This window comes from Marmota flaviventris, chromosome 5 (genome assembly GCF_047511675.1).
Source record: "Marmota flaviventris isolate mMarFla1 chromosome 5, mMarFla1.hap1, whole genome shotgun sequence".
Classification (NCBI taxonomy): domain Eukaryota; kingdom Metazoa; phylum Chordata; class Mammalia; order Rodentia; family Sciuridae; genus Marmota; species Marmota flaviventris.
The window spans coordinates 9,959,444-9,986,326 of NC_092502.1; the positions used below are offsets into that span (position 1 = coordinate 9,959,444).

The 26,883-nt window shown below is 60.7% G+C and overlaps 1 protein-coding gene across 1 annotated transcript; it reads right to left on the bottom strand.

Moving 5' to 3' along the window:
- On the bottom strand, nt 1-26,841 carry Neurl1b (neuralized E3 ubiquitin protein ligase 1B). The gene is made up of 5 exons (XM_027938766.2): nt 26,691-26,841; nt 12,164-12,709; nt 2,907-3,620; nt 841-963; nt 1-541 (listed from the first exon to the last, which is right to left on the bottom strand). The coding sequence occupies exons 1-5, from the start codon at nt 26,719-26,721 to the stop codon at nt 297-299; spliced, it is 1,659 nt and encodes a 552-aa protein (XP_027794567.2). The 5' UTR covers nt 26,722-26,841; the 3' UTR covers nt 1-296.
- Between the last annotated feature and the right edge of the window lie 42 nt (nt 26,842-26,883).

The following is a 26,883-nucleotide window of genomic DNA, read 5'->3' on the forward strand; positions in this document are numbered from 1 at the left end:
CCATCCACCCCCAGAAAGAAGCACTGCACAGTCAGAGGGCGCGTGTCCCAGCTGAAAGGTCCAGGGGACTGGGAACCTGCCAGGCAGTTCCTGAGCTTGCTCTTGGACGGCCTTTGGGGGCAAAGACCTTCTGAGCTAGAAGCTGGGCTCGGACCCCAGGACTCCGCATCCTGCCCACCACTGGAGAGTGCAGGTGAGGGAGGGCTGCTGCCCTCAGACTCCCCGGTGGCCCAGGTGGCTGCCCAGCCCAGTGGGGCTGCAGGATGGTGACTGCTCTGGCCAGGGCTCGCTGGCCACTACGGCCTGTAGATCTTGATGACGTCTTTGATGGGCCTCCGGCAGATGGGGCAACAGGCCCGGGGCTGCCTCTTGAGCCGCAGGCCACAGCCATGGCACAGGCACATGTGTCCGCACGTGTAGATGACTGTGTCCACCTCGCCATCGAAGCACACGGTGCACTCGCCGTTCCTGCTGCCTGCCAGCTCGGGCGGGGAGAGCCCTGGGGACACCGGGGGACTCAGTGGGGAGCTGGGGGCGGTCACTGCCAAGGGGAGAAGAGGACTCGTCAGCCATGTGGCTCTCAGGCCGGCTCTGCCAGGCAAGCCGCAGAGCCGCGGGAGCCCCTGGAAACCCACCTTGGTGGGCAGGGGGGTTGGGCACCTTTCCTCCCCTTCCACCCCCCAAGCCTCAAGAGGAGGTGCAGCCGGCAGCACCCGCGGGTGCTGCATCTGTGCAGCCTGACCCTCCCCGGGAAGCGCAGCCAGGGTGAGAGTGGGTGGGGGAGGCCCAGGGAGCCAGGCGGACCCCCGCCCAGCCCTGCTGGGGTCTGCACATCCTTACCCAGGGAGGACTCTGATGAGGATGACTGGTTGACACTGAAGGTCACGTCTGAATCGCTGTCATCCTGGGAGCCGCTGAAGGACCCTGAGGGCGTCGTGGTGGCAGGGCTGGACTGCAGGGTACCTGAGACCCAAAGAGACTGCATGAGGGGCCCCAGGACACACCCGACACTTCTCCTCTGCCCCGTCTCACAGGATGAGGACTACTCCCAGGGCCCTGCTGAGGTCCAGGGGCCACAGGTGTGGGGGAACCTGGCTCCCTGCCTTCTGTTTCAGAAACAGCCCTGGGTGTCCTCTGGGCACTGACACCCTGGCACACATCCAGGTCAGGGCAAAAGGAGCTTCTGCCCTTGATCCGAGTGGTGCTTCAGGGAAGGACTTGGAAATCAAGGCAGGCTCTGGGGCCCACCTGATAGGAAAGAAGAGCTCGTTCCATGGAGAGGTAAGTGGCAAGGACCGGACACTAGGAGGGGATTCTGCTGACATCGCTTCAACACCTAGATCCAGCTGTTCCTGAATCTACTTAACATACTCCCTGACTTCTGAGCTATGTGTGCCCACAAATTTCCCTTTTTGCTTAGGATACTTGTAATGGGGTTTGTCACTTGCAGTTACAAGATCCCTGACTGCTAGTGTGGTCAACATGGAAGAGTTTTCCCCCTATACCTGCTGCTGATTTAGATAATAGGCCATTTCTTAGGATGCAGAGAGCTGCCCCTTCCCTCTCTTGAAGAGGGGAGTTTAGATAATGCAGTGCTAGAGTTGCACTAAGGTAGGGATCAGGGACAAGTCCCTGGCTGCTAGGAGTCCCTTCCCTTCTATTCTCTCTGCCTGACCCTCAGGGCTCCTGCTGATTGCTTGGGAGGTCCTGGAGTGGGTGAAGGTTCAAGGCTCAGCTTTTGCAAGTCTAAGCAGGAACTTGGGCAACACATCTCAGCCTGGGACGATGTCTGATGCTCCTCAAACAATAAACAAAAGACCTAATAATCACCCCAACAAACAGCCTACCCCCACCCTCATCCCGATGCCAGCGTTACTACTGCAAGAGCTAAGGGTCTGTGTGGACCCCTGCTGGCACTGCCTCCCACCGCATGGCAACCCTGCCACAGGCACAGCTCCCCACACAGAAGGAAAGGAGGCTCAGGAGAGTTGGAAATTGGCCCACCATCTTCATGGCTGACCAGCTCTGGGCCTGTCATTTAATTTCCCTGGGCTCCAACTCTCTTGTCTGTAGATGGGGACCGTGATACCAATTTCACAGGGTCACTGGGAGAATCGGGAGCTGTCCACTGCTTCTGCCAAGCTTGGACCTGAGAGTGGAGCTCTGCTCTCTGGGCAGCCTTCCCTGACCACCACCTCACTCTGCCAAGCTGGCAGGTGCCCCCTGCTGCAGCACACTAATGTGGGTGGCTGTCTCCGTGTCTGGGAGCCCCTCCCGGGTGTAGTGTGCCTCCTGTGTTCTGTGGGTGGTGTTCTGCAGCCAGGGGCCTGCCCCGGCGTGATGGTTCTTCGTGTCTATGCACTGCATGAGCAATGCAAGACCCACCTGGAAACAAGGTCGGTCAAGCCTCCACCCACTCTCTGTGGACAGTGTCGTTCTTGTTCCCTTTTCCATGTCATTGAAATGACTTTTCCCCCTACACTTCATATGCTGCATGTAAGTCAGGCACGGAGGCACATTCCTGTCATCCCAGCAACTCAGGAAGCTGAGGCAGGAGGATCTCGAGTTCAAAGCCAGCCTCAGCAAAAGTGAGGTGCTAAGCAACTCAGTGAGACCCTGTCTCTAAATAAAATACAAAATAGGGTTGGGGATGTGGGTCAGTGGTCGAGTTCTCCTGAGTTCAATCCCTGGTTCCAAAAAACCAAAAACAAACAAACAAAAAAAAGAATCCTTCATGTTCTTAAAAAATCCCCCAATAGTAAATCGACAGCCTCAATAAAAACCGTGCTGGCCATTTACTGACTGCATACAGCCTGCCCAGCGCGGGGCCGTCACCTGTCCAGCAGGCTGGTTCAGGACGCGTGGTCCGGGGCAGCAGCGCGCAGGGACGCCGCGGGGACACTCACCGAGCAGGCGCAGCTGGCCGGCAGCGCCTCCACGCACGGCGAAGAAGGCCCAGAGCGGCTGCGTAGTGTCCACGCACAGCAGGCGGCCGCGCGGGCGCCCGTTGATGCCCAGCAGCACGTCGCCGCCGGGCCGCAGCGTGAAGCTGAGCACGTCGCCGCCGCTGGGCACGGGCCCGGCGCGCGCCACCACCCAGTACTCCTTGCGGTCCAGCAGCGCGTCGGGGTCGGCGGGCAGCTCGGCGGGCCGCAGCGCGCTCGGGTCGCACGAGGTGATGCCGAAGGCCAGCGCGCCGGGTGCCGCCAGCCCTGGCCGGCCCACCTCCACCAGCAGGCTCTCGCCCGGCCGCAGCGGGCGCTCCGAGAAGACCAGCGTGCGGCCGCCGTCGGGCCGCGGCGCGCAGGCCACCTTGCGGTCGGCCGAGAGGCTCACGTCGGGCCCGCGCGTCGCGTGGAAGCGCAGGTCCGCCTCCAGCAGCGCCGGCGACGACGAGGGCCGCGGGCGGTCGCGGGGCCCGCAGGGGATGGCGGCCACGGCGTCAGCGGGCGGGCCCGGGGCGCGGCCCAGCGCCAGGTGGCCCAGCTTGGCCACCACCTGGCTGTTCTCCAGCTCGTTGTTGTCGAAGTTGGCCGCGTCGTGGCTGCTGGGCGGCAGGCAGGCGCTGAAGCGGGCCTGGCCCAGGCGCGCCGGAGTCAGCGTGTCCGCGAAGGCGCTCTCTGCGGGGACACAGGAGGGTGGTGAGGACCCCGCGCCCGTCCTGCAGCCCGGGGGAGGGGGGGAACTGCCACCTCTGCAGGGCATCCCGCCCTCTCCTCGCCCTGCCCCTTCCCTCCCTCCCATCTCTCCTTCCTCTTCCCCCTGCCCCCTCCTCTTTCCTCTGTCACCTCTCCTCATGTCCCCTCCTCTCGTCCCCCTTTCCTCTTTCTTTCCCTCCCTCCCTTTCCCGTCCTTCCTTCGCATCTCCCCTCTCCCCCCAGAGCTTTCCATACATCTGGGTGTTCAGAGGACACTCAAAGTCCCCCATTGCCTGCCTCCACCAGAACACAGTCCCAATGAACAGAGCAGCCCCCTTATTTGCAACCCTAGCATGCGACACGCCACAGGTGCTAGTCTGAGCCCCTTTCACTTGTTATCTCCTTGAGTCCTCACAGCCCTTCTGAGGCAGAGGGTTGGGCAGCCCAGGAGGGCGTCGGCCCCTCTCCTGCGCCTGGCTCCAGGGCTAGGCTCTGCCATGGGTGCTACCTGAGTGAAGGTGCTGGGCCAGTCTCCCAAACTGGAATGAGTAAGGTCTTCCCAAGAGATGGACTCCTTCCATAAAAGGTTTTTAAACAAATATTTTTGAATAAATTTTTAATGGTGTGAAAAAATGTTCTGGACACGTTAAGTGAAAAAGCAAAATAAAAATATTACCATCTAGGTAATACAGGTCTCCACAGTTGGCTCAGCTGCGTCTGTATTTTCTGACTCCCTAATAGAATGGGTGTCCCTGGGCTAGGGTCTCTGCCAGTCTGTCCACCAGTTGTCAGGGCTGCTGCTGCCTGGGGAGAAGCTTCTGTAATAATAGTTTACTGGGTGAGGTCTGTAGAAGACACTGCCTGTCCCACAGAATGACATCGACATCCGGGAAAGAAATGGCACTCAATAAATTTTGAAAACCTTTTCATGACATTGCTAACCATGATAAATAAAAAGTGTTTTCTAATACTTTTGACACCCACCCCTCCAGCAGAGATTTTGTTCAATGTTCCCATTCTGCAGTTTGTATCATGGAAAAAGAATTTCTTCCTCTTCAGTTTTCCAACATACAACAAAACCTCAATAATGAACATGGTCTGACAAGCTCCGGACGCCCCAGGCCCTGGGGGGGGGGGTCTGATGGTTGCCCCACACGCCTTCCACTTAACGGGGGTCCACAGTTTCTTTCAGAAAATCAGGAGGTGGCTAACCAGGCCCGGCTGGCATGGTGGCAGTGGGCTGGTGTGATCCCTGCCTGCTGCCCTGGGGCCCCAGGGTGGTCCTTTCCCCACTGTGGGCTCCTGCCTGGGCTCACTGTGCCCCCTGACTTAGAGGGTGCCAGAATCCTGGGGGAGGAAGTCCGTCTAGTTCTCTTGAAGTACGTCTGTGTCTATCGTGTCATTTTAACGAATGTGCATAGGAAGCCAAGTTCAGGGAAGAAGGGTAAGAGGAGGTCAGTGGCAATGGTGAGATTACGGAGGAGCTTTCTTTAGATTTTTTTCTATCTTAATAAACATGTCAGGCAGATTTTTATCAGAAAACACCAATATTTTGTTAAAGTTTTCAATTAACAAAGTAGGAAAACGCCTGTGACGTAACACAAAGTGACCAAAGGGGTCAAGACTGAATGCAAGGTCGGATTCGGATTCTGTGCAAGGGTGCAGAGGGGAAGTCAGTACAGGAAGGAAACCCAACCCGGGTTGCCTCTCTGGGTGGAAATTTCCTTCTTTATGCTTTTCTGGTTTTCTCAGATAGATATTGATTTTTCTAATCAGGAAAAAAAAAGTACTGAAGAATAAAACAAGCACTCTTTTTGAAAAGCCATTTTAGACAGGGGCTGTTTCTGGGAGCCTCTTAGGGCCCTCTCCCGGGAACTCCCGTCCCCTCACATTGTCCCCTGCTCCGCCTGGGCCCTGCTCTTGCCACCTCTCTGCCTCTGCTCCCCCTCCACACCCCTTCTTGCCCCCATGGCCCCGACAGGAGCCCGGGCTCCAGAGCAGCCTCCCTCAGCACGGCCCGTGTCTCCGGCAGACTCAGGTTCAAGTCCTGCCGTGGCCCTTCCTGTCTGTCAGTCCCCCTCAGCTTCCTTAGCTATAATGGAGTAGCTGTGGTCACCTCCCTGACCCCAGTGTGATGGAACCACTCTCCTTAACACAGGGCATTGTGCCAGGTGCTCTGGACACAGGAGTTCTGACCGTCCTTCCTCCACTGGTTCAACAAACACCGAAGCACTGGCCATATGCCAGGTGCTGCTGGCCACTGGGTGGACAGAGGTGAGCCAGCAGATAGGCTCCTGTGTCCATGGAGGGCCCATGCAGCGGGAAAGGCAACCTCCAGTGAGGCCGTCTTGCAGAAAACTGATGAAGTGTCACCAAAAGCTACCATCCCATGTGGCTCTGTAAGTTGGGCACACTTCAAAGGGGAACAACTCTTTGAGAGGTGCAGTGGGTCACTCAAGGCCACAGCCAGGGAGCGACAGGGCTGGGTTCTCTGAGGCTGTGCACGGGGGACTAGCTCAGGGGTGGGGCCTGGGAGGGGGCCTCTCTGACAGCGGGAAGGGCGGCCACCTGGAGCCCACAGGCGGAGGTGGTCAAGAGTGGCCAAGCATACCAGGAACAGCACAGGCAGAGCCTGAGGCCCCGGGAGCCTGGTGTTTGTGAGGCTGGGTCACCACCTATGTGACAGTGCCAAGGCGGGACCTGGTACACTGTGGCCCTTGGAGAAGGCTGCATCCCTCATTTCATGTCCACACACACAGCTCTGTGCCCATGGCCACTGTCCCTGTTGAGGTGGCCCAAGACACACAGTGCTGGCCGAGGGCTGGCACATCAGATCTGCCTTTTGAAGGTTCATTATGGAGAACCCGCCAGCCCCGGGGATCTCCAGCGGCTATCCAGCCTGCAACCTGAGGTCCCCTCCAGGCCCTCTGGAGCAGGTGGACACACACACACATTTTCTCCAGCTCCTAAGACATGCAACCACACACTCGGATGACCCCCTCGCCGTCCTCACCTCCACTTCACAGAGAGGGACACCGAGGCTCTGAAAGGTGGAGAGTTACTCAAGGTCTCACAGCCAAGGGGTGACAGAAATGGGACGCCACCCCAGGCTGCGGGACTCCAAAGCCAGGCCCCACACTACCACGTGGCTGGCTCCCCTCAGCTTAGAGCTGCCCAGAGCCTGGGCTCAGCCTCAGGTCAACCGGCCTCCTTGGGGTGGCCCCTGAGAGGGTCTCACAGGTGGCCCTCCCTCCCATGGGTGCCCATGAGCACCACACAGGGCCGCCGTGCCCAGGCCAGGAGCTGGGAGGCCAGGGGGCTGGGACAGGTCCACAGCGCTCCGCTGGGCATCCTCTGGGGCCTGGCCGAGGGCCTGGGATGAGCCTGCTCCTCTTCCTCCCCTCCCCCGTCTCTTAGTCAACTGTGTCTGGGCTGGAAGGACCGCAGAATTCACGTCCCCAGAGAATCCCCCTCTGTGAAGACGGAGAGGGAGGCCGAGCTGCAGACCAGGGGACCCGGCCGTGCTTCCCAGCCTCTCATTCAGGTCACGCCCTGGTGCAGAAAGGTGAGAATGGCTGGCAGAGTGGGCATGAGGTGCTGGGACTGGCCCATCAAGTGGGCAGTGCCACTGGCTGGTGACAGGGCAGGTGTGGGGTCCAGAGCTCCCTCAGGGCTGCTGGGACAGGCAGGGCAGGTGGAGGGTGGGCTGCGGCTCTGGCTGGGGTGTGCACTTGGAAGTGGCCACAGGCTGCACATGGTTTGTCCCCCAAGGATTCCTGTGTTGGATACTTGGTCTCCAAGTGGCAGTATTATGAGGCGGTGGGACTTCTGAGGGTGGGGATTAGTGGGAGATCACGGAGGGCGCTGCCCTTGATCTTGCAGAGGGATTCAGTTCCTGAGAGAGTGGGTTGTTTTAAAGAGCCAGCCTGACCCCCGAGGACCTCTGGCTTCCTGTCTCATCAGGTGATCTTTTCTGCACAGGCTCCCATCATTGTGGATGTCACCTGCCACAAGTCGCTCATCAGACCAAATCAAGGAGGCCACCCAATCTTGGATTTCAGCCTCCCAAACTATGAGACAAATAAGCCTCTTTTCATTACAAAGCACCCACCCTCAGGTGTTTGGGTGTGGCAATGAGAAACAGACTAATGTAGAACTGACGGCTTCAGTGGCTCTCAAGGCCTGCCGACAGTTCAGGTGGCCTGGAGAGAGGGCAGGCAAGGAGACACACCCCTGCCTCATGCCAGCTGCCTCAAGTCTATGTGCATGTTGTTTCCGTGTGCACGTGTGTTAGACGACTGAAGAAAGGAAAAGCAAGACAGTGGCCCTAGGCTAGAATCCTGGGGCTCTCCATGCACGGAGGACAGGCAGGGCGAGACTGCACACAGGTGGGAGGAAACCAGAGGCCCAGGAGGCTCAGGAGCCCCCAAGAAGTGGGCATAGGTCACCTGTGCCCACGGTGATAGGATGGCTGAAGTGAGGTCCCACCCTTGCTGTTCAGCCAACCCTGTGCCCTTTGGGGGGAGTCTGCGGGGACACAGACTAGCAAACATGAGCAAACATGAGCCTCAGTTTCTTCTCTGCAAGTCGTTCCGAGATGAGCTAATTGATGGGAAGTGCCTGGCGCAGGGGCCACAGAAGCCACAGGATGATGGCCACGTGACTGTGTAATGGGGGAGATAGAAGGAGTCCCACATCTGGGCAATGGGATCGCCAGCTTGCAGGGTGCAATGACCACGCCGTGTCCTGGACGAGGAGTCCGAGGAACTCAGCTAGTGCTGAGGGGAGGGCGCACGGGCAAGGGGCTCCTTGGGGTCACCATCCTGGCCGTACCTCGGGGACCCTGAGGGGCCTCAGGAGATCCAGATGCCAGGGAGCCTCCCCCAGGATTCTGACTTTCTTGGTTGGGTGCAGCCTAGGAAAGGGCACTCAGAGCTTCCCAGGGGTCCCAAGGTGCAGCGCAGGCTGAGATCACTGAACACAGGCACCCCTGGCTCCTACGGTGGCCCTGCCACGGGCAAGCGGGGTGCTTGTAGACTGCTCAGTTTCCTCTTCAGAACCCTGGGGCTTTCACCTCGACAGGGTGCCCAGGGCCGGGCCCAAAATGCAGCACTCTGCCACAGCTGGACCTGGGCAGGGGAGCCCCAAGCAGGGATCATGGGATTTCTGAGATTTGATTTGGTTCAATTCTGGGGCAATTTAAGTGCACCCCCACTCCATGAGAAGGGTTCCCAGAGAAGGGATGCCAGGTGGTGCCCGGAATGCTGGAATTTCAGATAAACACCCCCGCCCCCCGGGGCCTCGAGCATGTTCCAAGAACTGCACGGGACATACTTGTACTAAAAATTTTTCATTGTTTATCTTAAATTCAAATTTAACTGGGTGTTCCGTATTTTTATTTGCTAAATTTGACAACTGTACCCAGATGCCATTTTGGGGTCTTGGTTTTCAGGCTTTATCCAGCAGGGGCTGAGAAGGGGTGGGGAGCATCCAGGGTTTTCTGCTCCCGGTGTCTCAGGGAGACCCTCTAAAGGAACACACCACTCCTGGCTCCTTGTGACGCACAGGAGCCCACGGTACTCTGGACACCTGCCTGCCCTGTGTGGGCCCATCTGATGCCCAGACACCACCCTGGGAAGCCAAGTTCCCCCAGGAAGCGGGCGATTTCTGAGGTTCTCAGGTTGCTCCATCAAGTGCCTGATGGCACCTGCCAGCAGGGGGGACTTGGTGCCCGCCTAGCTTTCTTCTCATTTGTTTATTTTTTTGGTGGGGGAGGGTACCGGGGATTGAACTCAGGGACACTGGACAACTCAGCCACGTCCCCAGCCCTATTTTGTATTATATTTATAGACAGGGTCTCACCGAGTTGCTTAGCTGAGGCTGGCTTTGAACTCGTGATCCTCCTGCCTCAGCCTCCCAAGCCACTGGGATCACAGGTGTGCGCCACTGCACCCGGCACTTCTGATTTTTATTATAACTTCCCCTGATTACAAATCACTGCAATGAGAAGGGTGGGCCTCATGCCTTCACCCAGGTGTGACCAATGGTGACCTGCTTTTCCCCTGGGAAGGAAACAACATTTATGAGCCTCAATCACATGCCAAAAGCTTTCCCTAAATCATCTTTTATAATATTTGGAGAGGAAAATAATTTTATTGCCCTTTCTGATTGTAAAGCATTATGACCCCCCTTTTTTTTAAAGGTATCTGTTAAATGTAAGGAAGTGAAAGTCACCCATGATCCCCTGACCCAGAGACGGAATTCCTTCTGATTTCAACTCCCCTTATTACTTATTTTTGGGATCACTGTCCTGCAGCACCTGTGCCAGGTTTCTCCCATTAATTAGGGCAGCTCAGGGACAACCTGCAGATAAGGAAACCGAGGCCCATGCATGCCACGCTACAGACATGTGGACTCTGCCCCCTCTCCTTCTTCTAAGGGACACAGGACACTGTGGGGTTCTACGAAGGTTTGCTGTGGGGGTGGGGATGCCGGGCTGCACCCGGGCCTTGAGCATGCTCAGCACGCACTTTTCCACTGAGCTACATCCTCAGGCTTTGGGGACAGTCCATGTGCTTCCCAGGTATAGTCAGTCTCATTAAGTCCTCAAAGGCTGCATCCAGTTTGTTTTGGAGATGCTAAGCCATACCAGGGCTGTGAGTTCCGGGTGCTACCTGGAAACTTGGGCTGCGGATAAGGAGGCGGGTACAGCAGGACTGCTTCCCTGCTCTGCAGGAATGAGGAGCTCCGACTCTAGACGTGGGGTCTAGAAGGTTTCAGAGACCTGTGCTTTCTGAGTTGAAATACCAAAAGCTTCCATGGGAAGTGGGCATATGGGGGAAATGCCAGGTAAGGGGAGGGGGCGGCTCTTCGCAATCCGATCTGCAGAGCCTGGAATCTAGACCTGTGTTCTGGGCCACTTGCGACCAGGTAGCGATTCTTACTTAGCTGTTAATTCTTTTCTTTTTGGGATCAGGGATTGAACTCAAGGGCACTTAACCACTGAGCCACATTCCCAGGCCTTTTTGTATTTTTTTCTAGAGACAGGGCCTCGGTAAGTTGCTTAGGGGCTTGCTAAATTGCTAAGGCTGGCTTTGAAATTGCAATCCTCTTGCCTCAGCCTCCCCAGCTGCTGGACTATAGGCATGGCCACTGGGCCCGGCTTTTTTCTTTTTTTTTTTTTTCTCCTTAGCTGTTATTTTTTGAGGGCTTCCCAGGTGCTAGATGTGGGGCTGTACCCCTTCATGTGTCATCTCATGTAATCCTGCCAACAATCCCCAAGGCAGTATCATCATGAACCCATGTTAGAAGAAAAAAACTAAGGTACAGAAAGCTCCAGTCACTTGGCCAAGGTCACAAAGCTCCCAGGGGGGAGCCAGGACTAGAACAGAGGCCTCTGAGACTCCCCAGGCCCTGCCTGCTCTGAACCACTCCGAAGTTCTGTGGCCCTCTTCCTTTTAGGGGAAACAGGGGGTCTGAGGCTGGGTGCATGGGTCTTCTCTCTATGCCCAAGGGTGGGGATGGCGGGCAAGGAGGTTTTCCCTCAAGATACATGCTAGACAACCGGACACAGCCCCAGCGTTCAGATATGCAAGCTGCGTATTCTGCACTATGGGTTCTTCTCAGCCATGAAAAGGAACAAACAAACTGCAGATACACACAGCAACCGCAGGATGGATCTTAAAAACACTAGGCTGAGATAAGCCCCCCCACAGACTGTGGGTTCCACTTACACTGAGTTCAGTAACAGGCCAGACTAATCCATGGTGACAGACAGGAACAGTTGCTGCCACTGGGGAGGAAGGGGCTCACTCAGGGCAGGTGGGGACTTCTGGGCTCAAGGACAATTGTCCAAACCCAGCCACCTTTAGGTGTGTCTCTGCACTGCGTCACAGGGAAGTGAAACAGAGGGCTGAGTCCAGACCCCCCATACCTGCTCTCTGGCACCTCCCCAGAGATCAAGGCTGCCAGGTTTCAGAGCAGCCTGCAGGTTCACGGGCCAAGGGGAGATTGTCAGGGTCTGCCAGAGGGATCAGGGAGTGGCTGCCTCCCGGTTATGGCTGTCTCTTTGGAATAATCAGATGTTTTGGAAGTAAAACAATGCTTGCTAATTGAAGGCCACTCAACTGGACACTTACAAATGGTTACTTTCCTGTTATGTGACCCGCAGGCCGGTAGTGTGACCCGTGGGCCTGGGTGCATCCGAGGACTCATGCCTGCCAGCGTGGATGGACCTAGAGCTCCTGGGGCGGAAGTGCGTCCGCTGGGTGCGTGAGGAATGCGCCAGGGAACAGGAACCAAGGGCTGAACGGATGGGAACCGATGGATGGGTATAGATGACGAGTGCACAGCAGGTCACGGAGAGGAGGCAGGGGAGGGACCTGGCCAGGCGCGGGGCACGGACCCTGAACCCCCACCCCCGCGACTGAGCTCTCCCCACCGCGGCTGGGGAGAATGAATGAGCTGAAAGGAGGCGCCCGTCCCGCCTGGGTGCCGCCGGTGTCCCCTTCCCGGGCGCCACCTACCGAGCAGCTGCACCTCGTCGGTGATGCCGTAGACGTCGATGAGCGCCCAGAGCGGGCCTCCCACTGCCACGCCGCAGTGGAACAGCACGGGCTCGCCGTCGTTGACGCTGTAGAAGACGCGGCCGTGGCGGTCGGCCCAGTAGGCCAGCACGGTGTCGCGCAGCGCCAGGTTCTCGGGCAGCGCCTTGGCCCAGTAGCCGGGCCGCGTGACCAGGTCGGGGCAGGCGTACTTGGGGATGTCCTGCACGCTCATGAGCGACGGGTCGTGCGCCGTGAAGCCGAAGCGCAGCGCGCCGCTCCAGCCTGGGCGCACGGCCACCAGGCGCAGCCGCACCTGCTCGTACAGCCGGATGGGCCGCTGCGTGAAGGTGACGCCGTTGCAGAAGCTGTTGCGCCGCGTAGCCCGTCGCGAGTGACCGTCCAGCCGCACGTTCTTGCCCTTGGCCTGCGCGTGGAAGCGCGGCGCCTCGCCCAGGACCGCGCGCCGCTCGGGGCCGGGGCCACAGCACGGCCGGGTGGCCAGCATGCGCGCCTGAGGGCTGGGGTCTGCAGAGAGACAGGACGGGACGTTAGGCCCTGAGACCCTTCGTCTCCCAGTCAGTTTCCTTTAAAATTGTGTATTAGACGGTCGTTGATGAACTTTAGGGGGTGGCAGACTGGACCCAAGGGCCACCACCCTCCATCTCTGCCTCAGCAGTCACCTTGCGGTTTCACAAGGCGAGCAAACCTTCCTGTATGGTTCATACGCTGCTGAAAGATGATGTGGATGAAGTCCCTAAATATGACTTGGCATGAATTACACACTTTGTGGACTAGGACTAATGACCTGACAGTGTCACAAGTTCCAAAGTAAATTTTTGCCAGGATTCTGGGACTTTCCCTCTCCTTACCCACAGAAAATGGAGGCATAGTGAGCAAGTTGGGTTTCTGGAACGTGTGCCTCTGGGACTCCTTTCTAAGGAACCCTGCTTTGAAGGGAGACCTGGGTGGCCTCCTTTCAAGAGATCTGGCCACTGATCAGGAAACCAGATGACCTGGACTGAGTGGGTGTGGTCATCCCCCTGCTCCTCCTCCCAGGGGCGGTTCCTGGGAGTGGCAGGTGGGCGGTCCATCTCTGCTGCCCTCTCCCTGCAGCAGTCGCAGGGAGCCTGAAGCAGGCAATGGGAGAGTGGCAGCCCCCAAGAAGGAGAAGCCCCTGTGGACCGCTCCTCCCACCCCGAGCCATGGCCAGCACTGTGCTGAGGGAACCTCGGGTTCAGTTAGTCCTGAGGCTGGTGGGAGGGAGGGATGGGGACAATGGGCCCAGGGAGAAGGAAGCCACAGGCTGAGGTGGGAAGCTGGAGACCCTGTCCACACAGAGCCACTGCCCAGAGACAAGGAGGTCAAGGGCCAAAGCCAAGGACCCGCACTAGAAAGAGCTCCAGGGACGTCAGCCATTTAACAGACAGGAGCAAGGGCCAGTGCGTGCTGGACACTGCAGCCCAAGTCTGGTCCCCACTCCAATGGGGCAGAGGGCCCTGCCCGGTGGATGCAGCACAGGGAGAGGCAGCCTGGGAGCGGGCGGGGTGGCGTTCCCCAAGGTCTCAGGAGGCCTCTCTTGGGGGCTTGTGAGCAGAGGCCCCAGGGAGACGAAGCAGCACTGCCAGGCAGGAGGCCCAGAGTCAGCCGCAGGCCACTTCCAGAGCCGCGGGAGAAGCGCAACGGCTGGCGGGAGATGCCGTCCAGGGTACAAAGCCCAGGCAAGCAGACCACATGCACCCGCAGGGGCAGTGCAGACCGCCAGGCCCGCGTCCTCCATGCCCATGGCCTTGCACGAGCCTCAGCTTCTGGGCTTGGCCTCCTCTGGTGCCAGTAGGCCAAGGTCCCCTCCGGCTGCCAAGTGCTCCAGGGACACCTCCATCACAAGCACAGATCAAAGCCCTCATCCCCAGGGCAGCGGTGACCTGTGCCAGGGCCGTCTCCCTCCCTCCTCCGTCAGCTCTCCAGCTCGTCCTCCCCGCAGAGCTCTCTCCCCAGCAGCTGGAGGGGCCCTTGCAGAGTCCTCTCAGCAGACAGGCGACCTCGGCCCCCGCGGGGTGGGATGCACCACCCACCTGGTCCTGGGGGGCCGTTCCCTGCAGCCCCGGCCATCTGTGGGGATGAGCCTTGCAGCATCCAGGGCCCGGCCTCGAGGGACGGGGAAGCACTCCATCCCCCACCTGGGGCTCTACCCCTAAGCCACAGGCCACCCCTGGGGGGCTCACCCACTCCCGCTCTAGGCTGGGTCCAGGGAAAGAGGTTCTTACAAGGAACAGAGAATCGTGGCGGTGGACTCAGGGCCAGTGGACCACCCAGGGACAGGGGTGTCCCCAGGAAGCCTGAACTTCATCACTTAAGTTGCCACAATCATCGGGACACCCCATGATAGGAAGTCAGGGGAGAGGACACCCTGCCGACCCATCTTCCCTCACCCACACACTACCAGGGCTGCACGGTTCGGCCAACTCCGTCCCGACCCCGGGAAAGTCGCGTCTTCTAAGCTTGAATGTCCAGAGCAAGTACACTGGTTTTAGTTTCTCTGGAAAAACTAACGAGAACCTCCAAGTCTCTGCTGCCTTCAAGACATGCTGCCCCTCTTGGCATGTCCATTAGCCCCCATCTGGCCACCCTCGTCCTGCCTTAGAGTAAGAGCCCCTCCTCCCCTCCTCCAGCCAGGAATCAGAAGTGGGGACTGCAAGAACAAGCCAGGGAAGGGTCCCCTGGGGCAGGCCCAGCAGAGACCTCTGCAGCCACACTTTGGGTCAGCAGAGGGGACAGCCCCAGGTCAGCTCTCTGTTGCCTACGCTGCTGCAGCCCCACCCAGGTGGGTGCCTGCACTTAGTCAAAGGGACAGTCCCCTGGCTCCAGATGAGTGGCAGGGGTGGGGTGGTGGGACGTGGCTGTGGACGTCAGGGAGGAGGCTGCTGGGTCAGTCCTGGCAGGTCCTTCTGAAGACTGGCCACCAGAACTGCTGGGGTTCTGGGCTGGGATGCTGAGTTGTCTGAGGGCCCCCGAGAAGCCACCTGCCCTCCCAAAGCTGCTGCTCTGTCGTCTGTGAGTGGAGTGTGACCTCAGATCCATCTCAGGCTGCTGGCAGGGGCAACAGAGCACAGGACCACCCCGGGAGGCCTGGCGCACAGTCAGCATCCGATGGCCAACGTCAAAGCGGTGGCTGAGCCCCTGCCCCCACCTCTCCTGGGTTTGTTGCTGGATTTCAGCTGGAGAGGACTTGAAGTCAGACGGACCAGGCTGCAGTTTGGGTTGTTGTTTACCCACTGTGTGATCTCGAGGTTCATGCTTAAGTTCTCTGGGCCTCAAGTGGACCTAGAAAACTAGTGAAGGTCATCCCTACCCTGCAAGATCACTGGGAGGGTGACATGGGGCAAACCCGTCAGATACAAAGTGTGCCGCACATACTAGATGCTCATTAAATCTTGGGTCCCTTCCTCTAACCACCTCTGACTAGGAAAGGTTTGTTCCTGGGTCACAGACGCCTAGCTGTGGGCGCTGGGGAGACACATTCTGAAAGGTTTCTCTAGTGGGGGCTTTTGACCTCGGCCAGGAGGCCTTGACCTCAGTCAGGAGGCCCCTCCCAACCCTGGGCTGCTCCCCTGCTGTCCAAGGGCAAGGCCTATTTTAGGTCATCCGGGCGGCCTCTGAATGGCACTGTGGGCCGATTGCCACACTCGTTCCTCCAGCCTGCCCTTCCTTTGATCTAAAAAGAGCCCAGGGAGGTGGCATTTGCTGCCAGGATGGCAGAAGCAGCAGCCTTGGCTTCTCTGGCCACAACTGGGATGTGTCCCGTGAGCTGGCGCTGGGCAGCCGTGCTCCTGGCTGAGGCAGGATCCCCCGGAAGATCCCCCGGAAAGGGAACCGGTGCCTGGGAGAGGGTCCCTCTGTCCCTGCCGGGCTCTGCTGAGCTCCTCCTGTGTGTGGGAGGCCTCCCTCTGGGGGACTGTCCTGCAGGGGCTTCTCCCACCTTCGCTCTCCAAGGCCCTGCGGGCAGCACCGTCCCTGCTCCCACAGGGCAGCTGCGTGTGACCTCGGGGTTAAGGTGGCGCGGAGGCTGCTAGACCCATCAGGAGCATGAAAGCCAGAAACGTGCCCACCCCAGGCAGCGACCACACACTTCAGGGGGCTTCCTGGATCCCAGGGACTTCCATCCTTGGGCTGCCGACCTTGGATGACAGTCTCCGGCTCCGGGACACCTGTCCAAGCCCAAGTGCAAAGTGACACTGCACCGCGGGCAGCAGCTTGCGTGTGCGTGGAGTGGGGCGCGTGGCCTCCTGGAGACTGGCCAGGCTTCCCGCCACCCCGGGGCCAGAAGGGGGAGCCTCGGGTAGCAGGAGGAGCTGCTCATTGGTGGGTTTGAAGCCGGCCAGCCCGCCCTCACCTCCGCCAGCGGGCATGGTGACAGGGACAGACAGCTCGCGGGGACTTTGTTCTCTGCCCCAGAGGCTAGATCACCAGCACCCTGGATGGACGAGGGCCAGCCCCACTGGAACCACCACCGTCCCTCCCCGGGCTTGGCAAACAAGGCCTGTCAACGGCTGTCACAGGAGGCCCGAGGAAGGTCAACGGAGGTCACACGTGCCGTGGCCGGCGGGAGGAGAGCCCTGAGGACCAGGCCTGAGAGGCAGCCTGGCAGGGCAGGGGCTGGGGTCGTCGCCCCTCCAAACTGCCCCCCAACGTGGCTCAGCCAGGGCCGGGATTCCCAGGCCAGCTGGGCCCTCTGTGGGGCCCTGGCTGAGGTCTCTTCTCAGTCAAGGAACCCAGGCTGGGCCCTGGTGCTGTGGGCATCGGTGGGAACGTCCCTTGTTCCTGCCTCTGACACTCATGGCGCCCTGTGCCGGGGCGTGCCTGCTGCAGGGGGCAGGTGCCAACGTGTTGCACAGGGTCCTCACCCCTAGAGCTGAGGGAGGGCACTGGGGACAGACACATACATGGACTGCACAGGGGCCAGAGGAGCCGCAGATTGAGGAAGAAGGGCCGGGCGGGGAACAGAGTGCACGTGGGGCAGGGCAAACGGCACCAGGCAGGCTGTGAGGACAGAGCAGAGGGACCAGGGGACGGGGGCCTGAATCAGGGGCGGCATCCCAAAGGGTCTTAGAGACCAGGTTGAGGAGGTTACAGTCCTCAAGAAGGCTCTGGGGACTCAGCTCTGAGGGCTTAGCGCTGGGAAGAAACCCTGTGGATCCAGCTCTCTGAAGGACGAGATTCAAACCCTGGGCGTTCCTCTCTTCCCGCTGTCAAGATGATCCAGCAGGACAGGGTGAGCGGGGCGTTCCAGATTTCAAACGTCACCTCCAACGGCTGGCATGGTCCTGCCCTGGTCCTGCCCTTGGCACCCGCTTCTCCCCCAGGGGACTCTGGCAGCTGCCTGCTGATGAGCTGCTGCACCAGGCCGGCCAGTCCCCTCTGTGCCTGGGGACCCCCCGCCTCGCAATGCCCAGGCCCCGATGCTCTGAGCCTGTGCCCAGGTGAGAGCCTGCAGCCCGGGCAGAGCCGGGGGTGGAACGTGACGCTGGAGGGGGAGGGGGAGGGGGATGCCCTGCAACAGCCACCACGCCTTCTCCTGAGGCCAAGGAAAGTCACCGGAGCCCAGCGGCTGCAGAAGATGCTGGCGGGTCCCTGGGCTCCCTTTCGCGTCCACCCACCCAGCCTGGTGGCCTCGGCCACCTTCTGACCAGCAGGGCGGTGGGAAGGAAGCTGGTGGGGGCGGCGCAGGACGTCATCTATCAGCTTGTCTAGAGCGGCTCAAAGGCCACCGTTGGCGGAACTGGGGATGAACAATAAGCCGAGCGAGCGTCTAAAAAAGGAAAGCGGGTGACTGATTATGGGGGATGGAGTCCCCGGTGCCCCGCGTCCCTGAAGCCTGAACAAGAAGTGGAGGGAGCGCGGGGGAGGCAGACCTCCGGGCGATGGCCGGCCCCCGCCCCTGTCCCCCGGCCTTGAGTTCTTCCAGCAGCTCGAGAACAGCAGTCAGCACTTCTGACTGCCACCCCACATGCTGCCCACGAAGAAGCGAGGATCAGAGAGGCCTTGACAGCTGCCCGAGGCTGCACAGCAGGAAGCAGGGGAGCTGGCACTTGAGTTGTCCCCAGCCTGGCTCCAGGGGCTGGGATGGAGATGGCTACTTAGGGGAGAGCGCGAAAGGCCTCCTAGTGGGGATGGGACAGAATGAGGGCCAGGCACACAGTAGGTCAGCTAATGCGGTCTCCTCTGTGGCACGTGGCTCTGAGTCCCCTGGGAAGTGACTCGGATGACTCTCCTCTCCCCTCCCCCATGCTGGGCTTCCTCCAAATGCCACAAGGCCGTGAGCGGTGGGTGTGGATGGGGGCCGGTGGGCTGCCCACGGGACAACTGCCTGCCACCCAAGAGGTGAGCGACAGGATCTGGAGCCGCAGCCTGTGAGAGCCTGACCTCCCGGCCTGCTCAGGGCGGCCCTGGGGCCTGTGACCCGTTTTGCACAAGGGGACCTCAGGCCCGGAGAGTAGGAGGGCTGGCCCAGGGCCAAGGTGCAGGCAGACATTGGGGACCCCAAAGCCATGTGGCCTGGCAGCACCAGGACTGCCTCCCTGGTCGGCACGCGGCCCTGTGAGTGACCTACCTCAGGGGCTCGAGGGGCGGCCAGCAGGACTACTTGGTCCTAATGCCTGCCGCCTATCCCTGTCCCCATCAATCCTGGAAACACAGATTCCTTGCCTCTAAGGGGGAAGGGTGACAGCCACTCATACAGTCCCCACCTGTGCTGGACTCAGACTGCCCCGTGATGCAGGGAAGTCCACCATCCATCCTCAGGATGAGAGAACGGAGGCTCAGAGAGGGAGGGTGGCTGGCCCAGGGTCACACAGCCCGGAGATGGCGGGGCTGAGGTTTGAGCCCAGCACTGCCTCGCCGGCCACTGCTGTCCTCTGCCCCTCCTGGGACTCCCGCCAAAGGCTGGCCTGTGACTGCTCTGGGATCCCGGGCAAGGCCCTGGTCCCCTGGCCTCAGCGTTCTGACCCACCGGATGGAGGTGGGACAGGGTGAGCACTGTGGTGCTGAGCACAGAAGCCCGGTGCTCTGCCTCTGCGGCTGGACTGGGCACCACATCTGGACGCCTGGAAACTCACTGGGCGGCTCCTGCCCTTGACCGGCCGGAACCCTCAGGGCAGGAAGCTCTTCTGAGGACGGAAGGCCCCTGCTCTGCAGTGGGAAGTTCCCAACAGACCAGCTCTGGGGACAAGGGGCGCGCGGGTGCCCACTGTGGTGTCCACCCAGACCCGGGGCAGAGGGTCGCTGGGTCCAGACAAGTGCACAGCCAAGGGTGAGAGGAGGACCCACTGTGCGCGTCCCGCTGGGTGCTCCCCACCGCTCCACAGTGGCCCCCTAACTGGAGAGTCCCCCACCCCCAGGACCAGGCAGGAGTGGGCCCTGGGTCACCGACTGGGCCACCGAGGTCCAGGAACAGGAATTCGAGGAGGAGTGGGGTGGGCAGCGGTGGGCTGGGCTGCCCTCCCCATGGCCACTCCAAACCCCACTCAGTCACTGCTGCGGAGGCCAGGAGGTCGGGAGAAGCCAGAGCTGGTGGAGGCCAGTGGCCCGCTGTTCTGTGCCCAGTGTCCCCATCCGAGGTGGACGTGACCCCTCACCAGGCGAGAGGCAGGAAGGCCACATAAGCCAGGAACAGAGGAGTCTTCCACAAGACCCCAGGGCGAGGGCTCCCCACACAGCTCACGGGAGGCACTGACCACTCCTGGGCCTCTGCGTGGCTCCTGCAAGCCCAGTCCACTAGCCCGTCGCTCCCACCATTGCACGCCCCGCCTTTCGCCCCAGAAGCCTCTACAGCTAGACGGTTCTTCTTTGGCTGAACTGGAGTCTGCCTCCACGCGAGGCCCACGCTGGTCCTGCCCACAGCCCGCGGCACCTGTCCCCAGTCTGCGAGCAACTCCCGGCCTCCAGCTGTCCCCAGGCTCCCTTCGGGGTGACGTTACAGCCCTCCCTCTACTGACCAGGAAGCCCTCGGGACATCACGTCCCCCTGGCCTGCCCGGGCAGGGGTTGGTGGTCTGGACGGCCACCTGGGGGAACCCCATAGCGAGCCCCTGGGCCACCTGAAGTGTCCCCATCATGCATGCCCACCGGGGTCATGTGAGATACCAAGCACAGAACCAGGGAGCAAACTAAAAATCAACCCCCGAGGATTTGCGATGCCCACAGATTTTTACTCAACACCGCGAAGGCTTCGGGACGCGCCTCCCACAGGGCACACCAGCCCCCGCAGGCTCCCCTCCCTGCGCTGCTTGAGCTGTGTGCCCCTGGTTAAGTTCCTTTCCCTCTCTGTGCCTTGCTCTTTCACCAGTTAGATGGCCTGATGATAAGCAGCCACTTCAGAGAGCCTGTCCTGAGGGTGACATGTGTGTACCTGCCTAGAGCCGTGTCTGGCACGGAGGCCTGTACAAGTGTCTGTGTCCCCCAGGAGTGTCTGGTGCTGGGCTTGGGTGCAGGAGGGCACACTCGTCACAGGTGCCCCGTGAACACATGCTCTCTGCCAGACACTGAGCAGCGGAGAGGGGACCATCACTGTCCCCGTTCTGCAAAGCTGAGGTCAGACTACTAAGGGGCGGGGCTGAGAACAGGCCCAGGAAACCAGGGACCCCAGCCTGGGGGGGTGATGGTGCCCGAGAGGCAGGACACTGCCCACTGCAGGGCAGCCTCGGTGTAGAGGACCTGGCCCAGCCCCTGCCTGGCCGATGACAGGGGGCTGCCTGGAGCTGGGGACAGGACAACAGGTCCACGGTGACCTCTGCCAGGGGCTGGGTGGCCAGTTCCAAGAGGTGAGTCTCAGCCTGGCAGGAGGAAAGGGTAGAGAGCTCAGGTGCCCCCTTGTCCTCCGGGCAAGACTCACAGAGGCCACATCACTCTTCCTTACAGGACCTGCAGCCCCGGGTGGGAAGATGGGCTTCTCCCGGGGCAGCCGCACCTGTGCTGCAGTGGAAGGCAGGGATTCCCCAGCGCAGGGAAGGGGCTCCCACCAGGCTGAGAAGGAGCAAGAGGAGCCCAGGGCCCTGTGGGCAGAGTCCTGGTGACAGCAGGAGGTGGCTGGAGCCAGGAGGCTGGGATCCCATTCAGCTCTGCCCCTTCCTGGCCACCTGGCTACTCTGAGCCTCAGTCTCTTCATCTGTGACAGGGGGATCACCTCTGGAAGGCTCATCCTGATAACTAAATGGGGAACCCGAGGAAGGGCTGGGTGGGGCCCGTGGGCCTGCAGCCCAGGGGAGCAGCGCTCGTCACCTGCGGGCAAGGCCTGGCCCCGGCCTCCGCTCTGCCTTCAGCTCTGGCCACATGCTCCATTCTGGGCTTTGCTTTAAGCCCTCGGAGAGCACAGCCCCTACAGAAAGCCCTGTGGTCCAAAAGAGGGACAGCGCTGCCTCTGCCTGGCCACGGGCAGCAGCCCAGGTGGTGGAGCCGGGAGAAGAATCCTACGCCCACCAGCAAGCAGGTCACGTGGCTGGGCAGGAGCATGGCCCGGGAATCCACTGTGGCTGCAGGCTGGCCTCCCAATTCAGCCCCAGGTTCGAAATTTACAGTGGGGGGGCAAGGCCAGAAGGACCCCTGCAGCCAGCCGTGCCCAGGGCCCCCGGGCAGGACTGAGGCCTCTCTTCCCCAGGGGTCACAAGGTGTGACAGCCCTGCCCTGCCTGTCCCCTGAAGGCTCCAGCTCTGTGCTATTCAAGCTCATGGCCACCGACTGCAGGGACCACCCTCGCTTCCCGCTATATGGGGAGGAGCCGGGCACAGGGGGTCCCGCCGGGGCCGGGGCACAGCTGAGGTCTGAGCCCAGGCACAGCCTGGCCCAGCAGCTGCATTTGGGCCCGACCTGCTGTCCAGCCCCCGGTCCCCCACCTGGGCACCCGCCGGGCACCCAGGAGAGGCGGTCCACGCTGGCGCAGGGGAAAGGCCCCTGAGGCCCCAGCGCTTGTCTTCTGCGTCACGGGGGACACGTTTCTAAAGCTGGTCGCGACCGCAGTGGGAGGCGTGCTGGTGACCCAGCTGTGCCTGGGGCCCTGGGTGCCCTTGGACAGGGAGCAGGGCCTGTGTCCCCAGGGATGTGGCCCACGTGTGTGCCCCGTCCCAAGAGTGTATTGTCTTCTTCCAGGGGGTGGCCAGCAGCTGCCCATGCACTCCTGCCTCAGCCCCAGCGCCTGGCACATGTGCCCAAGGGATCGGTGGCCACAGGAGGACAAACCACAGAGGACCCCAGAGCAGGCAGGAGAAGACCCGGCTGGGGCAGGTGGATACACAGCAGGACTTCCCTCCAGACATGCTCCCCAGGGAGTCTGCCCTGACCCCACACAGGGGTGGACGGGGGGGGGAAGGCTCCTTCCTGCGGCTCCAGGCCCCTCTGCAAGGCCGTCACACTGGACGGACCCCACCCCTTCCTCCTGCTCCCACTGACACCATGTCCCCCCCACACCCCCGGGGCCCAGGGCCACCAGGAGCCTTGATTGCTCAGGCCCCCAGCCAGGTAGGTTTCGGGCTGTTGGAGGGACCAGGTCACTGGGTCCCTCAGAGAGGCTGGCTCAGCTGTAACTGCTGAGGACCGGGGGAGGGAGCCGGTGGGCGTGAGGAGGCCAAGGACCTGCAGATGGGCGCTGGGAGAGAGAAGGGCAAAGAGGGACAGGGAGCCTCAGGCTGGTCGTCTGTGCAGCCCCCGCCTTGGCTATAAGGAGTGATCAAGGCCACTGCAAGAGGAAGGCCAGCCCCAGTGGACCAGTGGCTGCTAGGCCTTGGGAGTGTCACCCCCGCTCAGATAGAAAGCCACATGGTTCCTGGCCCAGAGGAAGGGCTGGCGAGGGGCATTGGGTAGGTGCGTGTGCCCAGATGAGGGGCAGCGCGGCCCCTCTCCATCTGGACTAGAAGCCAGGGCCGCTTTGCTCTGTGAGGACCCCCGTCCCTGCAGAAGGGGGACAAATATAGCCCCTCCAAAGGGTTGCTGTGAGAGTGGCGTGGACAGTGGGCAGGGCCGGGCTGCGCAGGGCCAGTAGAGAGCAGAGCAACACCCTCACCCCGGGGGCGCCAGGGCGCCTGCCACCGAGCTGCCTCTGGGAGGGCCTGGCCTGGCCTCGAGGACACACTTAATGATTAAACCCAACTCGCAGTTTGAATCTAGCTCTTCCCCAATCAGAAGGATCCGTGTACCCCAAGGCGCGGGAAAGGAGTGGGAAGGTGCCGGTGGGAGAGGAAGGGAAAGGCCTCCCCATCCCGCACCCCGCACTGGCTTACACCTCTGTTTCCCCTGGAGACCCCAGGTGGAGGCTACAGGGGCTGGAGGAGAGGCCCCGCATTCTGACCACAGAGCTCCGTCTTCTCAGTTCTAGCGTTGCCACTGCCTGTGTGACCTGGGGCCGTGGTCCTAGCTCCGTGCCTTGGACTCCTCATCCATGGACTGGGGGACAGTGGCACCTCACTTTGAAATAGTGGGAACTCTAAGAGCTCAGCAGATCCGGGGGCCCATGTGGACCCCTGCACACTCCTCAGGAATATGCAGATGCCCTTTGCAAGGGCTGCTACGGGGCTTCCCTGACATCCATCACAAAGGGACTTCCCTTGCTTTGGCGTTTCCTTATTGTGCAGGCAGAGCACTGCGTGCATGGTGGGACACCCAATAAATGTTATCTAAACCATGGGTTGGGAAGAGACTGCGTGCTGGAGAAGAATGCAGGACTTTGGAGCTAAATAAACCTGGGTTTCAATTCTGGCTCTGCCAACTGGAGAGCTGTGTGGGCTTGGACAGGTAACTTTCAGCCTTGATTTCTCACCCATGAAATGGGGATGATAGACCCCACATTGCAGGGCGGTTGGGAGAATGAAAGTCATTTGTTCATTCAACATCTATTGACTGAACACCTACTAAGTCCTGGCCCTGACCTCAGCACACAGCAGTGGACAAAAACAGTCCAAAATCTACCTGGGGAGATGGACAATAAGCAGCCAGCCACCACACAGAGAGCTGTCACGTGGTGACACACACTAAGAAACTCAAAGCTGAGTAAAGGGGGTGGGGAGCGGCAGGCCAGCACGGTGGCAGGATGTGCGTTGGTACAGAGACCTGCAGAGAGCAGTGGGAGCCGCATTCAGGTCTGGGGGGAGAATGTTCCAGAAGAGAGATGGGCGCCTGCAGGAGCCTTAAGGAGACGCGTGCTTGGCGTGCAAATGAATGAAGCCAAATACGCAGGAAGGCTGGCATGGGATCCAGGTGCTCAGCAATGCCAGCTCTCTATTTCAAGTCCCACAGAAGGAACCCCCGCATGTGTCCTTTTCCTGAGAACGAAGCACAGGCTTCTCCAGGGCAAGACTGAGCAAGCGTTCCCACAGCAGGAGACACTGGCAACGGCCGAGCGCCCCCGAGCCTCCAAGCCCCGCCAGGCTCCAGGCTCTGGGATGGGCAAGAGGGCCAGGAGGTGATCCAGGCAGGGGCTCTGTCCCTGGGGATCCAGGAGAGCATGGAGATAGTGCAGTGTGGTCACATGAACTGCAGAGACCTGAGGTGTTCCAGGAGGCAGAGCAACGGGTGGGGCCGCAGAAAGCTGACCACTCCCCCCACCCCAGCTGGATTGAGGACAAAGAAGGTGACAAGAAAGGCTATTCCAGGTGTGAGGGCTCACCGGCTGAGCACAGAGGCACCAAAATAGCATGGTGTGTGCAAGAGTTTAGCTATGGATCCAAAAACAAGAAAGAGCCCTTCATATTCTGGGCACCTGCAACCTTACGTGGCTCAGGAATTCTCGGTCTGTCCCCTTCTCAAACTTGGGTCTGTCCCCAGGAGCACAGAACTCTCCTACACTGGACACTGCTGGAGCACCCAACCCACACCCGCCCCATCTCGCACACCTGGCACAGTGCAGGCAGGAGGGACGGTGCTGACTTCACAGGGGACAGCTGTACGTGCCCTCAGTGTGTCTGTCCACTGCTTGCTCCAGACTGACCCACTAGTGGCAAATGGCTTATTCTCTAGAACAGCATCAACATTTCTTAAGAAACTGCATGAAGGGGTGGAGCATCAGTGCCTCTGCCCAGGGCTGGTGGGTAGAACCTCCAGTGCCCCGCGAGCACCCCTCCTCTCTGCCGATGGGGTGTGGGAGGGGGCTCGCCCCTCCCCGGAGGAGCATGCGCAGAGGAAACAGGCCAGCAGCCAGCCAGCCGCCAGGGTTCCTTCCTGGGCCACTGACAAGCTGGTGCCTCCACTTCTCCAAGAACTGGAACGTTCCAGTGCAGTTGCCCAAAATTTGCCCAAAGGCTTGCTCTGTTGGAGGAGTCAGCCCCTCCTGCATAAGTTGGCCTGGGACTGGGGGCTTAACTCCACTTCAGTCCCCTCCAAGGGACATACGATTATTTTTTGATAACGACACCTAACGCTAAATGAAGGACTACAGGGGGTGTCAGAGCAGAGTGAGCAAAGTCACACTAAATCTGACCTAGGGCTGACTTCTTCACTCAGCCAGCCTAGGCAATCCGCCCAACTGCGCCCTCCAGCGCCCACACAGGCCTCGCCTTTTACCCAAAGGATGCTATAAATGCCCAGCTTTCAGCCAAGACTTCTGAAGACAGAGGGGTGGGGGAGGGCCGACGGATAAACCGGACTCCATCCAGATTCTCCCACTCCTGTGTGACCGTGGTGGAGTCATTTCCCCTCCTCTGAGCTTCATTTTTTTTCCCATTTGTGAAATTAGAATACATCTCTCTTTAGTGAAGTTTATTTGCATACCGTGCTCAGGTAAGGTATGCAAAGTGCTGACACAGAGCCTCCGTGGGGCCGCGGATCTGTTCCCCAGGATCTCACCAGGCTTTCTCCATTAAGGCCTCCTCTGATTCCACGCTCCCACCCCATTGCCCCCTCCCAATCCCCTTACTCTGGTCTGGGAAATTCTAGGGCTCTACAGCAGCGACTCCCATAGGGCTAAGGAGCCCCCAGTTGAGCCGACACCAGAGGGGGGCGCAGCCCGGTGCGCGTGGGAGCGCGGCCGAGGCGAGGCAGCATGTGCGCGGGGGCGCTGGCAGCCTGCAAACTGAGAGACCCTAGCGCACACCTCCCCCACTCCCGGCAGCTGCGGTCTCTGCACCACCGGCGGCTTCTGACCGTCGGAAGCCGGGGCGAGCCCGGCTCCAGATTCACCCCCCCACCCCCGGTCGCCCCAGGCTCCTACATCCGCGCCTCCGGGCTGGAACAAAGGCGAGGGGGTGCGCGACATAGCCACGGCGGCCCTTTCGCGCATCTGGCCAAAGCCGGAGAGAACGAGGACGGGGGTCCCCAAGGTAACCAGGACGCTGTACCCGCTCTCCTGGAGCGCGAAGCCCAGCCTCTGGGCGCGCGCGCAGAGCCGGGCTCGGGGAGGCGCTGGAGACCGCAGCCCGGTGCGCGCCGAGGGCTCCGAGGGGCGTGGGGTGGCTCCCCGAGAGTCACCCAGTGGGTGTCCAGGGGAGAGGAGAAGCCCGGCGCCCGCCTCCCGGGCCGGGTTCCCGGCATACCTGGCAAGGTCCTGTGCACCGTGTTGCCCATCGCGGCTCCGGGGCGAGGTCGGCTGCTGCGCGCTCGCGCGAGGGCTACTCCCGCGGCGGGTCGGGGGCCGGGGCCGGGGCCGAGCTCCGGGGCATCGCGCTGCACCCGCGAGCCGGTGGCGGCAGCTGGGCGGGCGCCGGAGGGCGGCGGCGGCGGGAGGAG

Bases quoted from the DNA above. Each gene is read 5' to 3' on its own strand.
- Neurl1b (XM_027938766.2), bottom strand. From the start codon at position 26,721: ATGGGCAACACGGTGCACAGGACCTTGCCAG. The intron at 12,710-26,690 runs GTATGCCGGGAA...GTCTCTCTGCAG, and splicing joins GGTGCACAGGACCTTGCCAG to ACCCCAGCCCTCAGGCGCGC. The intron at 542-840 runs GTAAGGATGTGC...TCCCCTTGGCAG, and splicing joins CTCATCAGAGTCCTCCCTGG to TGACCGCCCCCAGCTCCCCA.